Consider the following 18,577-nt stretch of genomic DNA (forward strand, 5'->3'; position numbering starts at 1 on the left):
AAAACAAAGTTTGGTTGTACTTGTGCAATGACAATAAAGTCCAATCCTATCGATTCCTGTATTGTGTTTTTACTTGTGCACTTGCCATCTTTTTGTTTTTCTCCAATCATTTTGTGAGTGAGCTTTTTGTTCGTTTCCTCTCTCTGTCTTTTGTTTATATTAAATAATATCATTTTGCTCACCATCTGACTGCTCTGTCTTTTCATTGTATTAAATAATATTATTTTGCTCACCATCTGACTGCTGGTGCTGCCAATCAGTGGCCTCGATTGGTTTTGTGCTCCGCTAGTGGCGGTACTTTTAAGCCATTTTACGCAAGAAAATGCTTAGTTTAGAATTAAAAAACTGTAGAATACGTTTAAAAAAAAACAATAATAAAACAAAGAAATCCGCGATGTGAAGCTGTAATATTTGATCTGTGTTGTAGCGAGGGACGACTGTAGTGTTAAATAAAGAAAACAAAGCACCATTATCTTTGTAAATATAGATGCATATTTCTGATACAGTTCTCGTATTTGATATTTTTGCACGATGCAAGTGTACCTAAAGAAGTGTCCAGTGTGTGGAGTTGCTAAAAGCAAGATATGCTTTGTATCTTACCACTGTAGTAAAGGAGCTGCAAGAGGGTCTATCCTGTCCATCTGGTTCCTAATTTCAGAATTTGGACCCTGTGTACAGATTGAAGAAATAATATAGTCAAAAAAGACAAAGCACAGGTAAAATGGTGTCAAGTGGGTCACTCACTCACCTGTGCCATCCTCCGAATTAACAGGATGCTGTCTAAGGCTTTTTCTAGCCTAGCATAGCTCTTTCTCTGTGGTGAAAAAAAACTTCTTAAAGGGGTTCTATCATGCAAAACAAAAAAATAAATTACCTATTGGTGCACATTTTATTGTATTTGGGATCTGCCTAAGTGCCGAAATTTTAAAATCAAAACATGGAGTCATGGCGGGGATATTTATAAAACAATCTTGCCTTCTTCGTACGTCCTCCAAACGAGATATTTGGAATTGGACCATTTTGTGACGACTTTCCAAATGGGGACGTCAGCGGATATTTACGATATAGTGGAGATTTACCCGAAAAGTCGAGAAGTTCCTCCTTTGTCTCTATCCTCTCGTATATTCACATGCATCCTTCCTTGTTGCCATTTCTAATACAAAGTAGCGTATAGTTCGAACTTAAAGCTGACAGCAGACTCCTTATGGACCACAAAAAACTACAACAAGACCACCCACAAAACTGCGCAACCTTAAAACTAATCTGTATACTCTAGCCTTTAAATAGACCTCCTTTTTAGACCAGTTGATCTACCGCTTCTTTTCTTTTTTCTCCTATGTCCCCCCCCTCCCTTGTGGAGGGGGTCCGGTCCGATGACCATGGATGAAGTACTGGCTGTCCAGAGTCGGGACCCAGGATGGACCGCTCGCCTGTGTATCGGTTGGGGACATCTCTACGCTGCTGATCCGCCTCCGCTTGAGATGGTTTCCTGTGGACGGGACTCTCGCTGTTGTCTTGGATCCGCTTGAACTGAACTCTCGCGGCTGTGTTGGAGCAACTATGGATTGAACTTTCACAGCATCATGTTAGACCCGCTCGACATCCATTGCTTTCGGTCCCCTAGAGGGGGGGGTTGCCCACATCTGAGGTCCTCTCCAAGGTTTCTCATAGTCAGCATTGTCACTGGCGTCCCACTGGATGTGAATTCTCCCTGCCCACTGGGTGTGAGTTTTCCTTGCCCTTTTGTGGGTTCGTCCGAGGATGTTGTAGTCGTAATGATTTGTGCAGTCCTTTGACACATTTGTGATTTGGGGCTATATAAATAAACATTGATTGATTGATTGATTGATCCTGAAAATATGATTGAAAAAAAGTGCTTTGAAGAATCTATGCAACATTTTGACCAGAAAAACACCATTCATTACATCTTATGTTGATCTCAAGGACGTCTTTTAAAAGTAGAAAACCAATCCTAATACAACCCCTTAAAGATTTAATAGATCACAACTTAAAGGGTTCATATGAAGATTTTTTAATGCCGTGTTTTAAAAAGTTAAAAGTACCAATGATTGACACACACACACACACACACACACACTAGGTGGGGTGAAATTATTACTGTTTTTGTTAACTTAGTAGCCAGTTCAGTTTTAGTTTCGTTCTGCGTAGCCTTTCCTACGCGTCAATGCCTTTTCTTAGGGCCCTCATCTTTTGTTATTTTTGGTTCAAGCAATTGATACCTTTTTACCTGCACACTGCCTCCCGCTGTTTCCGACATCTACAAAGCCATTAGCTACCTGCTGCCACCTACTGATATGGAAGAGTATTACAGGGTTACTGTGCCGAGCTCTAGACAGCACCGACACTCAACAACAACACATCATTTGCAGACCATAATTACTGTTTTGCAAAAAATATTTTCAACCCAAATAGGTGAAATGAGATCATCTCCCACGGCACAGCAGACTGTATCTCACAGCACACTAGTGTGCCGCGGCACAGTGGTTTAGAGGAAGCTCGAAGGAAGGCAACATAGTTTTCTAAATATCTCCGCAATATATTTTCCAGAATCAGTCAGATTACAAAAACAGGTGCCAATAGGTAAGAAGAGTTAGATTTGCATAACAAGTCCTACTTTTGGACTAAAGGCCAGAATTTTGGGGTTCTTTGGATGGACAACAGACGGGTATGGTTGAAATATGATATCCTTGCGTGCGGACTGTAGCGCCGTCCTGCACAGCGCCACCAGCAGGTCGACCACCTGTGGTGCAGAAATGACAGCGTTGATTGCGGATTGTCTGCAGTCTGTTTGGGCGTTGACCTTGCTGACCTGAGCACCGCTGGCCACCTCCTCCGTGGCTCCTGACATTACTCCCATGGTGTGATAGGAAAACAAACAGAGTTCTCTGCTGCACACTGCGGGCTACAATCACCATCACTCACAGCGCAGATCCACCAGCATCTTTCTTGTTGTTGTGGGGATTTACCTTCAACATGGGGCCACTCTGAAGAACGTGCCTCTCATCACAAACCACGCAGTACTCCTTCAAAGTTAACATCCTCTGCTCTGCATATTTCAGAACCTGTGGATGAAATATTTCATTGGCAGTGTCAGATGTTGCTGACAAAATGCGCCGTCTTTGCCTCTCGTTGTCACATTCCAAAGATCTTCTAATTTGGGAGATAGGCTTCAGCACCCCTCGCGACCCTGAACAGGACAAGCAGTAGAAAATGGATGGATGGAACCATTTTTTTAATGAAGTCATTAATCCGGGCATTATTAAACATATTGCATTGGTTTAAGAGTTATGCTTGAAACTATTTTGTATTGCTTCAAACTAAAGATGTCCGATAACATCACACTGCCGATATTATCACCCAACAAATGCTTTAAAATGTAATATCGGAAATAATCCTTATCGGTTTCAAAATTATCAGTTTCGGTTTCAAAAAGTAAAATTTACGATTTTTTAAAAGGCCGCTGTGTACATGAACATAGAGAGGAGTACAGAGTGCCAATAAACCTTAAAGCACTGCCTTTGCGTGCCGACCCAGTCACATAATATCTACGGCTTTTCACACACACAAGTGAATGCAACGCATACTTGGTCAACAGCCATACAGGTCACACTGAGGGTGGCCGTATAAACAACACCAACACTGTTACAAATATGCGCCACACTGTGAACCCACACCAAACAAGAATGGCAAACACATTTCAGGAGAACACGTTACGACTGGTTGGCATAGTGATGTCAAATTGGTCCCTTCGTGGATGCGTCGGCATGAACACAGCAACGGTAAGTTTAAATGATTTATTACACTTAACAAAAACAGACTATGAACAAAAACACTGGAGCTAACAGACAAAAATAAACCAAGGGCGCAAGCATGAAAGCTAGGAATAGAAAATACAAAAACTATACTTGGCACGAAGCACACAAAAGAGTAAACAAAAAACATTCAGCATGAAAGCTGGAATATCGAGTGGCTTAGCATAAGAGCTAGCGAGAAAATACATACGGGTAGTAGACAGTCGTGAATGTTGCTCAAAGGCAAATTAGAGTCCCAGAAAGAATAACGAAAAGGGACGGGCTTAAATAGGGGAGTAATCAACAAGTGACAGGTGTGCAGAAACCGTGATTAGCAGGTGGGATCAATAAGCAACCATGGTGACGGACTAAACAGGAAGTAAGAGTGTAGAACAACGGTGATACAACAACTGGAAGTATAAACCATATGTGGTGATCCAAGTAGCGGATCGCAACAAAACATCTGCACCGTAACACAACATAGACACAACAAAACAAATACCCAGAACCCCTTGCAGCACTAACTCTTCCGTGAAGCTACAATATACACCCCTGCTAACCCCAACCCCACCCCCCAATTCTGCCCACCTCAACCTCCTCATGCTCTCTCAGGGAGAGCATGTCCCAAATTCATCACTGCTGTTTTGAGGCATGTTCAACAAAATAATGCACTTTGTGACTTCAATAATAAATATGGCAGTGCCATGTTGGCATTTTTTTCCATAACTTGAGTTGATTTATTTTGGAAAACCTTGTTACATAGTTTAATGCATCCAGCGGGGCATCACAACAAAATGAGGCATAATAATATGTTCATTCCACCACTGTATATATCAGTATCGGTTGATATCGGAATTGGTAATTAAGAGTTGGACAATATCGGAATATTGGATAAAAAGGCCATTATCGGACATCTCGACTTCAAACACATTTTTCTTGGGATTCTAAGAACATTACTCATCATATTGAGTAAAGAAAAACAATGTTTGTAAACTTTGCAAAAGCATTTTTTTAGTCAAACTCACAAAGATTCATGAATTCAGGCAATATTAGACATAAAGTTTGTTTTAGCACAGTGTTTTTCTACCATTTTTGAGTCAAGGCACATTTTTTTCATTGAAAAAATCCTGAGGCACACCAGCAGCAGAAATCAGTAAAAAAACGAAACCCAGTAGCCGATACTGATAGTAAAAAGTCGTTCTCGCAATAGTTGTATATGACTTTAAAACATAAGCAAGCATGCATCACTATAGCTCTTGTCTCAAAGTAGGTGTACTGTCACCACATGTCACATCACACCCTGACTTATTTGAAATGTTTTTGTGTTTTTCTGTGGGTCGTGATTTAGTCCTTCTCTTGCGCTCCTATTTTGGTGTTTTCTCCTGTTTTTTGGCATTTTCCTGGTGCAGTTTCATGTCTTCCTTGAGCGCTATTCTCCAAACCTGGTTTTATTTCACAATCCAGAATATTTAAATTGTGCGGACGCTTTCCTTCTCTGTGGGGACATTGTTGACTGGACATGTCATGCATGGATGTACTTTGTGGACGCCATCTGCTCCACACGCTGTAAGTCTTTGCTGTCGTCCAGCATTCTGTTTTTGTTTACTTTGCAGCCAGTTCAGTTTTTGTTTTGTTTCGCAAAGACATGCCTAAGCTTCAAAGCCTTTTCTTTTTGGTTTAAGCATAAGATACCTTAATATCCTGCACACTGTCTCCCGCTGTCGTCTGCATATTCTGATCAGGACACCACATGTTACTGACATCTACACAGCAATTAGCTACTGGCTGCCACCTACTGATATGGAAGAGTATTACAGGGTTATCACAGCACACCAGACTGTCTCTGGGCACACCAGACTGTCTCTGGGCACACCAGACTGTCTCACGGCACACCAGACTGTCTCACGGCACACCAGACTGTCTCACGGCACACCAGACTGTCCCACGGCACACCAGACGGTCTCACGGCACACCAGACTGTCTCACGGCACACCAGACTGTCCCACGGCACACCAGACTGTCCCACGGCACACCAGACTGTCTCACGGCACACCAGACGGTCTCACGGCACACCAGACTGTCTCACGGCACACCAGACTGTCTCACGGCACACCAGACTGTCACACGGCACACCAGACTGTCTCACGGCACACCAGACTGTCTCATAGCACACCAGACTGTCTCACGGCACACCAGACTGTCCCACGGCACACCAGACGGTCTCACGGCACACCAGACTGTCTCACGGCACACCAGACTGTCCCACGGCACACCAGACTGTCCCACGGCACACCAGACTGTCCCACGGCACATCAGACTGTCCCACGGCACACCAGACTGTCTCACGGCACACCAGACTGTCTCACGGCACACCAGACTGTCTCACGGCACACCAGACTGTCTCACGGCACACCATACTGTCTCACGGCACACCAGACTGTCCCACGGCACACCAGACTGTCTCACGGCACACCAGACTGTCTCACGGCACACAAGACTGTCCCACGGCACATCAGACTGTCTCACGGCACACCAGACTGTCTCACGGCACACCAGACTGTCTCACGGCACACCAGACTGTCCCACGGCACACCAGACTGTCCCACGGCACACCAGACGGTCCCACGGCACACCAGACTGTCTCACGGCACACCAGACTGTCTCACGGCACACCAGACTGTCTCAGGGCACACCAGACTGTCTCACGGCACATCAGCCATCCATTCATCCATCCATTTTCTACCACTAGTCCCTTTTGGGGTTGCTGGGGGTGCTGGAGCCTATCTCAGCTGCATTTGGGCGGAAGGCGGTGTACAACCTGGACAAGTCACCACCTCATCGCAGTGCCACGGCACAGTGGTTGAAAAGCACGGGTTTAGGAGTTATACTTGAAATCATTTTCTTATTGCTTCAAACACATTTTGTCAGGATTCTGAGAACGTTACTGTAAAAAAAGTATTTTTTGAAGGGATGAACTTGATTGAATGATTTCACCTGCAGCAAGAAGCCGTGCGGCAGAGTCGGGGAAGTCTTCCGCTGTCTGATGGCCTGAGAGAAGAACATCAGCTCTATCAGCTGCTTGGTGCTGAGGTGAGGTGAGGACTTCACTCCTGCGACCATCACTCTCTGAGGAAGGAAACACAATTAATGAGTCAGGAGATTTGGCTTTTGGGGATTTTAGCAAGAGCCACGTGGACGATGCAAGCCTAATTCCTCCTCCATCAAAGTATGATTGGTTTGTAAACCTTTAATTTGGAGATCTTCAACAGATGGTGGAAACGTTTTTAGTTGACTAAAATTCTAACACTTAGGCTGACTTTTTTGTCCTTTTAGTCATTTCTTGCTGTAGTTTATAGAGTGACATAGAGTACAACCCAAAAGTTAGGACACACCTTCTCCTCATTCAATGTGTTTTCTTTATTTTCATGACTATTTACATCAAAACCAGGAATGAACAAATGTGGAGTTATGTACTTCACAAAAAAAGGTGAAATAACTGAAAACATGTTTTGTATTCTAGTTTCTTCAAAAGACCCACCCTGATTACTGCTGTGCACACTCTTGGCATTCTCTCCATGAGCTTCAAGCACACCTGTGAAGTGAAAACTATTTCAGGTGACTACCTCTTGAAGCTCATGGAGAGAATGCCAAGAGTGTGCAAAGCAGTAATCAGGGTGGCTCTTTTGAAGAAACTAGAATATAAAACATGTTTTCAGTTATTTCACCTTTTTTTTGCTAAGTACATTGAGGTAAAATGCATTAAAACATGTGTCAAACTCAAGGCCTCGGGGCCAGATGTGGCCCGCCACATCATTTTATCTGGCCCGCAAACACCTGATAATGATATGTGTCAAAAAGTACTTCATATTTTCTCACTAAATGTAATGCCCTCCATCCATTTTCTACCGCTTATTCCCTTTCGGGGTCGCGGGGGGCGCTGGCGCCTATCTCAGCTACAATCGGGCGGAAGGCGGGGTACACCCTGGACAAGTCGCCACCTCATCGCAGGGCCAACACAGATAGACAACATTCACACTCACATTCACACACTAGGGCCAATTTAGTGTTGCCAATCAACCTATCCCCAGGTGCATGTCTTTGGAAGTGGGAGGAAGCCGGAGTACCCGGAGGGAACCCACGCATTCACGGGGAGAACATGCAAACTCCACACAGAAAGATCCCGAGCCTGGATTTGAACCCAAGACTGCAGGAACTTCGTATTGTGAGGCAGACGCACTAACCCCTCTGCCACCGTGAAGCCCCACTAAATGTAATGGATTTATAAAATTTGACAGAAAAATACTGCTTGACATTGCATGCCTTTTAAACTTTAATAGTATCCATTATTGCAACATATGTTACAGTTTATTATGATACTTTCCAAACATTTTTGGTCTAAATAAAAATAAATTCTTAAACATCTGCTTGACTTAGGATTTTACAGCAAACTATGCACCAAATTAATAAAAAATATTTTTTTACAGTGTTCTTTACACCATATTGCTGTGAATTGAAAAAAAATAAATAAAAATTTGGCGGTAAAATTCTGTTGAGTGAGCTGCCATATTTTTACTGTAAAATCTAGTTTTTAATGGTGTATTACTGTAAATGGAAAAAAAATATTTTTGTTTTTTGGGTACAAAAACTGGCAGCTGAGTTGCCAAAATAAAAAAAGGAACTTGTAGACTTTTTCCATTAACAATAAAATCCAATGTAAAATTAATAGTAAAATTCTGGCAACTAATCTGCCGGATTTTTCTGTAAAAAACAAAGGACAAAACAGTGGTATTGTTTTTATATTTACCGTATAATGTTGTAAGAAATACAAAAAGCACTATTTTACAGTAATATATTGTAAATGTTAAATTTTTACTGTAAAATCGATAGTCTACTTAAAACAATTTATATGATTAATAATGAAATCCAGAGGCAAATGAATCCATTATTGGCAGTTAAAGTGGCCCTCTGATGGCAGCCATTACTTCCAAGTGGCCCTCAATGAAAACCAGTGTGATGTCCTTGCATTAAAAAAATATATATTTGTTTTTTATTATACCCAAATACTACATTGTTGAACTACATTGTACATGGTTGAAATTCTTAAAATGATAACTGCCATATTTTTGTAAAACCACTTAAATCAAAACTGGGAGAGGACATTTTAATCATAGCTTGAATGTTTGAAAAAGTAGTTTGAGGTTGCTGGCGTACGAAGGCCAGCTCATCTAAGCTCTGGCAAAAAACCCAACTGGAAATGCGGACTTTCTGGTTAAAGGTCAGGGTTTTAGACAACTTAAGCGTTACGTGTGTAATGTGAGCTTCTGCCATCCTGGTCACAACCATGGTGTCCCTGGACAAGACACCCCACCCACGCTGCTCACACCAGGATATGAAAGGAAGGTGCATCAATGTCCGAGGGGCCGGAGGTGCAAATTGGCAGACACACTTCCATCTTTTTTTTAAGAGCGGGCTTAAGACCCACATTTTTAATTTGGCTTTTACCTATTTTACTTTTTATCCTATTAGTTATGCAATATTTTTTTTTAGTTCTATTTATTTATTGTATATTCATTTTTATTTTGATCTTTTTTCATCAGTCTTCATATGTTTTACTTGTATTTTATTCTTTATCTGTATTTATGGTTCTAACTATTTTACAAAGTTTATTATTTGTATTTTTCCTACATTCCTCAGATGTGATAGTGTTTACTCACATGTCTCCTCTGTACTCGGCCATGCAATCATTAGTCCATATACTGTACTTGCATAAGTGTGTGTTTGTGTTTGGTATCTGTGTCCGTGGGACTTGGGTCACCGGGGTATTGTTTTTAACTCTGTAAAGCACTACTGTATGCGTTGCATTTCTTTCAGGCATGAAAAGCGCTTTATAAAGTTTGATTGATTGATTGATTGATTGATCACCTCAGTTTAGCTCAGGGCAGCTGTGGCTACAAAATGCAACTTAACACCATCAATGTGTGGATATGGAGTGACTGAATGATGGGTTCTCAGACTTCTGTAAAGCGCTTTATGAGTCGAGAAAAGAACAATATCAATGAAATCTATTGTTATTATTTTATTATACTCATTTACCATGGTAGAGTGATAGTTGTAGCTTTAATGGTTCCCTTTTTGCAGGCTTTCAAGTGATTAGATGAAGGCATGATTAAATCTCACTTCATTCTGCAGAGGCAAAACACACCTTTCCACTGGATGTGTGAGTGAAAAGTTCTCCCGATGGCTTCTTAATGTTGTATGAAGTCGTGCGATTGGTGAAATGGTTCCATTTCAAGCCAGGCAAGACAATCCGTCCCCTCTGGCTGCAGCTTTGGAGTGTTCTCGATCTGTTAGTAAAGAGAATGAAAGATAATATTGCTGTGTTTTTGAGAAGGCTTCATGTTGTAGTTGCTAGTGATGCAATAATCCAACTAAACTCCACACACTCCCAGCTAATGTCTTTTTCTACACAACTAAAAGCAGGAATATTGTGAAGATATTTGACATACTTTGACAACGGCAGCCAGATGCTGAGTTTTGCACGACATTTCTTGATGGTTCCGCCAGGCCTGAACCAGCAGTGCTTTCTCTTCTGATGAACCATCGTGGTGTCATTGGTCAGGTGTTGCCACTCACGAGATATGAAGGATGCAAGAACGCTGCAGAATACAAAGGATGAGTCTTTCATATGCACAAGAATATACTAAACAACATACTTTTACCTCTGGAGTTTTTTTCCAAGGTTGAAATGATATCTATTTGATGGCTGGAAGACTTCAACTGTGGATTCTATGGTGAGGAAACAAATAAGATACAGTAAAGCTATACTTATGTATCTATATTCTTTTTTAACGAAGAGCTAAGACGCACAAACAATATCTCTAATTGGAGTAAATCAATATTTTTGCGGAGCTTCTTATGAAACTGCCATCCTTCTGACATCTGAAACCGATGTCAGAAGGATGGCAAAAAATGGAAATTTTATAATTTTGTAAACCTATGCAGCAAAAACTGAAAAACACTTCTTTGAAAATAAAAAAAAAGACTAACTATATGAGTGAAAATGAGTGAAAACAGTTCTGTGTTTCTTTTAAGAGGAATGCTTATTTAATCGCTGTAAATAATTAATTTCATCTACTCAAACACCTTTTTTAGGGGGTGATCCCTGTCAGAATAATTGTATCTAAGTTATCACAAAACTTTGTGTTTCACTGAGTTCCCGGCGAGAAGACAAAAGCTGTCTTTAATCCTAACAAGCAGAAGGCTTGTAAAACTCCACTGTGTAGGATGGGAAGCAACATGGAGGTGTTCTGTTTCTTTCATGTATTGTAATCAACAGAAAGATATTGTCTTGACCCGAGATCTACAAAGCGAAGAGGAAGCAGGACCTGACTCCCCTCCAGGGACCTCTTCTTTGAACGGTTTACGACCTTTTCTGTGACTTTCTCTTTGAACTGTTCTGTAGCCAAAGGCGATGGCTGTTTATGACCCCCGTCCCTTAAAAACAGCTGTTGCCATGTAATCAGGGAAAGTCCAAATAAAAGAGGAGGCGTACAATCTTTCGTCAGGGGCGTGGGACGACACTGTACAAGGGTGCACTGTCTACGCGTCTCCTCAATTGAGCCAAATTTAATTCTGTCTGTGTTTAATTCCTTGCTCCTTGTCTTGTTTGATAGATGTCATCAGTGTTTGAACCTGACAATTCCTGAACAGGGGAGCCCATGGTGTACATTCACATCATTACATTGACAGCTGCAACAGCAGAGTAAACACACAATTTAGTTTGTTATTCGAGACGGTAGTCGCTACACACATACATAGTGGCGGTATAGCACGGTTGGTAGAGCGGCCGTGCTAGCAACTTGGGGGTTCCAGGTTTGATCCCTGCTTCCTCCATTCTAGTCCCTGCCGTTGTGTCGTCGGGCAAGACACTTTACTCACCTGCTCCCAGTGCCACCCACACTGGTTTAAATGAAACTTAGATGTTGGGTTTCACTATGTGGAAGCGCTTTGAGTCACTAGAGAAAAGCGCTATATAAACATAATTCACTTCACATCCTGTACATTACGTGCAGCGGCCAGTGTGCGCGAGACCCACAAAGTGACTCATTATTGATGCTTTAATTTAGTTACAATCACGGCAAACTCCTAGCTTGTTGCACGCCATCTTTCTGAGACTCTTATTTTGTTAGCCCAGGCAGGATGAAGCAGCACTTTTATTGTGAAGATAGGAATTGTGCAGTCAGTCTTTAGGCTATTGACGGCAGGTACGGCGCGAGAGTCTGTTGAAATAAAATGTGTTTCTGTCAGGCTTATGTTTTAGTTTTCCCTCTGTGTTTTATTTCCTGTCAGCGCTCTTATTTTTTTCCAGTTTCCTGCTTGCTTCCCTTAGCGCTGTTCCCCTCAGCTGCGACTGATTGGCACCTGGCCACACCTGGTGTCAATCAGTCGGCTGCTAGACATACCTGCCTTGCCCTCCAGTCAGGGCTGCAGTTTCCTGTTTCCTGTTTCTTGTATCCTGTGAGCTATTCTGACTCCGGTCCCTGTTTGCTGGTTCATGTTTTCCTTGCATTTTTTGAACAATAAAAGCATGTTTTCTTGTACCAAGCCTGCCATCTCTGCATCTTGGGGTTGCTCACCACCACATCACGACAGTTTCTCGCCTGCCTGCCTGTCATTTGTTCTTAATAATGGCAGCAGCCAGCCTCATCTCGCAAGACCCTCGGGTGCCGCGGATGTCAATCAGGTGACGAAAATAATGTCTTGGTGAAGATTGATGGTCACAAATTTTTAGGTCTATTTTTTTTCATGCCTTCCTGGCGATCGACTGACATTGGTAGCTCGCGATCGATGTAATGAGCGCCTGTGATCTGTGGCAGAGGGTTCAAATACTGTAGCACGAAAAAGCTTTGTAGCTCCCTTAAGGAGTTCATTGATGACCATAAAAAAATCCAATTTAGGATAAAGGTGCAAGATTTTTTTTTGTTTGGCGGGCAAGGACCCGCAAACAACTGAAAAGGAGTTTGTCGCAAGCACTGCTATAGATTGCAATGTCTGCAGAGCAGAGTCTTACCTGGTCCATCGAGATACTGAGACAACGAAAAGTGAAGACGCACAATGATGGGCTCGCTTGGATCGACGCTCCAAGCCTTGGTCACCTCCTCCTGTGGACAGAAGTCTTGTCATTTGAGGGCCCAAGGAAAACTTTTCATTAGGGCCTTCTACACAACAAAAACTGCCTGGTAATTTACACACACACACACACACACACACACATACATATATATATATATATATATATATATATATACAGTGGGGCAAAAAAGTATTTAGTCAGCCAGCGATTGTGCAAGTTCCATCCATCCATTTTTCTACCGCTTATTCCCTTTCGGGGTCGCGGGGGGCGCTGGCGCCTATCTCAGCTACAATCGGGCGGAAGGCAGGGTACACCCTGGACAAGTCGCCACCTCATCGCAGGGCCAACACAGATAGACAACAATCACACTCACATTCACACACTAGGGCCGATTTTAGTGTTGCCAATCAACCTATCCCCAGGTGCATGTCTTTGGAAGTGGGAGGAAGCCGGAGTACCCGGAGGGAACCCACGCATTCACGGGGAGAACATGCAAACTCCACACAGAGAGATCGCGAGCCTGGATCCTACAATGTGAATTCCTGGATTTTTTTTTCACATTCTGTCTCTCACAGTTGAAGTGTACCTATGATGAAAATTACAGACCTCTGTCCTCATTTTAAGTGGGAGAACTTGCACAATACGGAGTGAGAAAAACAACTGTTGAGATGCAAAGGACAAATCCTGCTATCAATGCCACTGACAGTCGATGAAGTGGAATTTGCCCTCGATCGCGTTGAGGTATTGATTGGCAGACGATTGCTGAAGCTGAGAGGTGTTCTGCTGCTTTTCATCGAGGGCCACATGGCAGTTATGGCAGCCATTTGTTACAGTAAATAATATTGGAGTATAAAAGTATAAAGATTTGCCTCATGATATTTTTACACAATTACTATGCATTAGATTATTGATCTATAATCTGTAGATTTTGTGGTAAAACAAATGGTAGCTCAGTTCCGAAAAATTTACCATAAAATCTATGGTTGCTCTTTTTACAGTGTATTACTGTAAATGGAAAAAAACGGTACGACTATTTGTTACCATAAAATTTATATATATTTTTAGTTTTTACAGTTTATTAGTGTAAACGGAAAATGTTACCAGTATTTTCAAGGTAAATTTTGGCGACACAGACAGGATTTTTGTTTGTTTCAATCTTACAGTGTACAATTTGATTGAGGACTGGCTTTAAAATCAAAAGTCAAACAGATCTTTAGTATTTATTTCCTAAACGAAAAATATATGTGTTGCATTATCAAATAGTAATAAAATTGAAAAGGCAGTAAATGTATTTTTTATGTCCAAATGGAGAAAAATAAAATACTTTATCAACACATTATTTCCCAAGCTTTCAGGGGCCACATACTATGTGAGGGCCACATACTATGTGGGGGCCACATGGACCCTATTGAAACTGTAATGTTTTATTATTATTATTGTTATTCTTTCTTTCTTTATTCCGCACCTATGCGCTGTAATTTGACCCCCTTAACATGCTTCAAAACTCACCAAATTTTACACACACATCGGTACAGCAAACCTTCCCAACTTATTAAACAACCGAACCCCAAAAATCAAAATTGCGCTCTAGCGCCCCCTAGGAAAAAACAAAACAAAAAACAGACTGCTTGTAACTTCCGTTAGGAATGTCGTAGAGATATGAAACAAAGACATCTATGTGGGGCTGACTTAGACCTAGATTTCATAATCGTATCTTCTAGGGCAAAAATCAACACAAATTTTGCAAAAACCCATTCAAAGCAAAATTTTCACAAAAAATTAAATTTTTGCCTCTTTGAGCTGTAATTTGACCCCCTTAAAATGCTTCAAAGTGCAAGTTAAAGCTCTACTATGCCAAGCGAAAGCCATTTATCAACAACATCCAGAAACGCCGATCTGTAATTTGACCCCCTTAAGATGCATTCAAATCTCACCCAATTTTACACACACATCGGGACTGGCAAAAATTGCGATCCAATAAATAACTAAACCCCAAAAATCAAAATTGCGCTCTAGCGCCCCCTAGGAAAAAACCCTGACAAAACTGCTTGTAACTTCTGTTAGGAATGTCATATAGACATGAAACAAAATTCTCTATGTAGGTCTGACTTAGACCAGGGCTTGGGTCAGGTGGCCAGCAGCCAAAGGCGGAACCGACCAACGCTGCTTGCAGCTTTAATTTTATTTGTTATTTAATCCAACTATGTTTTGTACAACACTTTGTGATTTATATCTATGAAAACTGCTTTATAAATAAAGTTTACTTACTCAAGGATGATTGATATCAGAAACAGCAGGATAAAACCCTAATTGGCACACATCTTATTTTAATTTAGATTGGATTTGAAGGTCACAATTTTGGACAATAAAACATGATTTTAAATAGAACAAAACTGTACTAATATTTTTGAGGAATTACTTGTGGGCCCCTGGAGTCTCAGGGCCTGTGTTTGCCTAAAGCGAAGTCCGCCCGTGCCCGTGGACATCAAACATGTGCAGGGAGAGCAGACGTGTTCGCCAAAGGAGGGAGATGTTTACTTACATCCAAAATGTTGGCTCTAATCTTCAAATCCACGTCCACGTCATCAACAGATTGATACTCACTGGCAGGATACAAGAAGAAGAAGAAGAAAGCGTCAGAATAATTCTAGATTCTTTTTTTTTAATCTGATGATTTCCCCCCCAAATGTGGACCTGGTAGAGATGGCACTATCTGAATACTGACTCCTCACTGTCTCAATGTCTGTGTTCAGCCGGGGATGGCAGCCTGGCTCAAGGGCAGAACTTTCCCCCTCGGAGAAGAAGCACTCACATTATTTCCAATGCAGTCACGCCATACAACTTTTACAATATAACTAGATGTATTCAGAGGGGAACTGCACTTTTTGGGGAATTTCACCTATCCTTCACAGTCATTATGAAAGACATGACGAGGGATTATATATATTTATATATATATATATATATATATATATATATATACTTTTTTAAAATTGATTTGTTTTTATTTTTGCAATGTAAATATTAAATACATTAGTTTATAATAACATTTGATATTTACGTATTTTGATCATTTTAAGTGGCGCATTAATTTAAAAAAGCATCACAACTATTGCATTTTTTTTTCTTTATCACTGATTTCTGCTCACTGCAAACTTCATGAGAGCCCACAAACAGGATAAACATCACACTTACAGTACAAGGTCTGTTGTCATTAGGATGCAGACTGCTAGGATGTTCAGATATTCCCTTTTAGATGAAAAATGTCTCATAATCCTCGAAAAGTAAGGGGGGGGGGCGTGAGGACCAAGCGCTTTTCGTGTCTTCCTCGCCAGTTCCAGATCCTGAATGGTTGTCAAAGTGTACCAACTTATCAGATTACCTACTCAGACGTCTCATGTCCAGGGGAGATGCATGATTTATTATTTAAAATAAACTTAAGCAAGGACGCAAGGAAGCAGCGGACCACTCGATGATGCGAACATAGGCACACAGGAAGTGATCACGGCGTCGCTATAAGTTGTTTGTCTTCGTTAGCACTTATAACAATATCACTAATACTTGGTTAATATTCAAGGCACAAAATGTAAATGGAGTATAGTCAGCGGTTTTTGAATAGTTATTTATTGGATTTTATTGGCAAAATAGTGGAGCTCCCATTGTCCATGCCAGGCTCGACTACTGCAACTCATTTCTTGTCAGGATCCCCAGCAAGAACATCCAGAAGCTGCAGGACATACAAAATAATATAGCTAGGATCCTGATGAGAATGCAGAAATAAACCCACATAACACCGGTTCTCAAATCCCTTCACTGGCTTACTGTTCCACCTAGGATTGAATACAAAGTCTCCCTACTTATCCACCACTGCCTCCATGGAAATGCCCCGCTCTACCTCAAGGAACTGCTCACCCCCAAATCCTCCACACAACACCTCTGGTCCGGACTTTGGACAGGCTAACCTCCTGCAAACTCCGAAGACAAAGCTCCAAACCGCTGCTCCCAGTCTGTGGAACGCTCTCCCTGACCACCTGAGGGTACCACAGACTGTGGATGCTTTTCAAAAAGGCTTAAAAACCCTTTAAAAAAAAAAAAAAAAAAAAAAGCCTTTTGATAGATTTATTTGTGCTACTTCTAGCTATTAGACTGTTCTGGTTTTTATTTTATTTCGTTATTTATTTTACTCGTTGGGGGCAGCTTTTTGTTGTTCTCGCTTTTGGGGGTTTTTAAATGCACTGTAGCACTTTGAGCTTGTTTCTTCAATCTAAAGTGCTTTTACAAATAAAATATATTATTATTATTATTATTATCATTAATCAGACTCTTATTTACGTGTATTTTGTATTTAAAATGCATTAAAAACCTCCATCTCTCATCATGTCTTTCATACTGCCTGTGGGTTATAGGCAACATTCCCCCAACAATTGGTAGTTTCCCTTGAAGCATTAGTGCATATTGAAAGAAACATTTACATAAGTTGTCTCCTCTTCCTCTGAGTTGGAGTCTTCCTCACTCTCACTCCATTCCTGGCACTCGGCGTCCTTAACAGTCAAAGAAGAGAAACATATGTTGATAAAGGATCTTCTAAATAAATGCAGTGCAACATTTGGATAAAAGTGTTTGTGCATTGAGGCACAACATCAATGAGAAATAAAATGATCTTCTATAAGATTGTTTTCATCGGTCAGACCTGACTGGCTCAACATCTTTGTTGACATTTTTATCCAAGGTGCTTGATTTTTTTTGTTTTGTTCCAACGCACACAGGCAGGACAACACGGACGTTCCCTACAAATCCAAGTGAGGATCATTAGTTTTCTTCTTCTACATGGTCATTACAGCTGGTAAGGTTGTGTGTTCGTTCAGAGCGCAAGATGCGGGGATGACTGGCGTAACTTAGGAAAAAAAATATTAATTGACAAAAACAAAGAGATAGTGCAGCAGGGAACTGCACGGGAAACACAGGGAAAGTTTTCCACGTTTAGGAACAAAGAAGCACAAAAAGCCTCCTGATTTGTGATTGCTAGCAAGTGAGGCTCTTAATAACAAGACTGGGGGGCAGGTGGTCAAGCTAGAAGAAAAGTGGCGAGGGAAAAAAGCAGACAGGAAGTAGAATGAAAAATAAAAGCTCTGGTCAGGAAATAACTGTCATCTGAGATCTTGACGAGAGCAAGCTAATAAATGTGGATGGATGGATTGTTTCAAGCAAGAAGCTATATTTTGAGATAAGAAAATAGAAAGTGCTTGCGTTTGAGTTTAAATTAGGGCTGGAAAAGCTAACACATGCCTTTCATTACAAAAATGTATTGCATTACTTATCTATAAATGCAAATTAATCATGCAAATTACAGTACTTAAACTGTGAGCTGACCAGGCCAATGCACACTTTAGTGAGAAGACTGACCCTGCAGTGACTTTTAATGATACTTTTGCTAAGTTGCGAGCAAATAAATGGCATGCATTTAAGTACGATTTTAAAAATGAAAGTCATTCTGAAAATAAAACAACATTCATGTTCACATTTGGGCGTCTTTTTGTAATATATGGTTTAAATCTTGCAATATATGAAACTAATTTTCAATGATTAATCACAATCAACATTCAAAATTGGTATTAATCAGATTTTTTTTTTA

At 41.1% G+C, this 18,577-nt stretch overlaps 1 protein-coding gene across 1 annotated transcript in view; it reads right to left on the reverse strand.

Moving 5' to 3' along the window:
• LOC133563558 (protein mono-ADP-ribosyltransferase PARP6-like) overlaps positions 1-18,577 on the reverse strand; it is a 28,959-nt gene that overhangs the window by 9,022 nt on the left and 1,360 nt on the right. The window contains exons 2-14 of the mRNA XM_061917735.1: positions 17,418-17,486; positions 15,640-15,737; positions 15,488-15,548; positions 12,883-12,973; positions 10,532-10,598; positions 10,319-10,468; positions 10,015-10,156; positions 6,807-6,938; positions 2,988-3,083; positions 2,831-2,923; positions 2,636-2,761; positions 749-814; positions 601-668 (exon numbers count right to left, since the gene is read on the reverse strand). Coding sequence (XP_061773719.1) covers positions 601-668; positions 749-814; positions 2,636-2,761; positions 2,831-2,923; positions 2,988-3,083; positions 6,807-6,938; positions 10,015-10,156; positions 10,319-10,468; positions 10,532-10,598; positions 12,883-12,973; positions 15,488-15,548; positions 15,640-15,737; positions 17,418-17,486 — 1,259 coding nt within the window. The remainder of the gene's footprint in view (positions 1-600; positions 669-748; positions 815-2,635; positions 2,762-2,830; positions 2,924-2,987; positions 3,084-6,806; positions 6,939-10,014; positions 10,157-10,318; positions 10,469-10,531; positions 10,599-12,882; positions 12,974-15,487; positions 15,549-15,639; positions 15,738-17,417; positions 17,487-18,577) is intronic.

The sequence above is a fragment of the Nerophis ophidion genome, linkage group LG12 (assembly GCF_033978795.1).
Source record: "Nerophis ophidion isolate RoL-2023_Sa linkage group LG12, RoL_Noph_v1.0, whole genome shotgun sequence".
Classification (NCBI taxonomy): domain Eukaryota; kingdom Metazoa; phylum Chordata; class Actinopteri; order Syngnathiformes; family Syngnathidae; genus Nerophis; species Nerophis ophidion.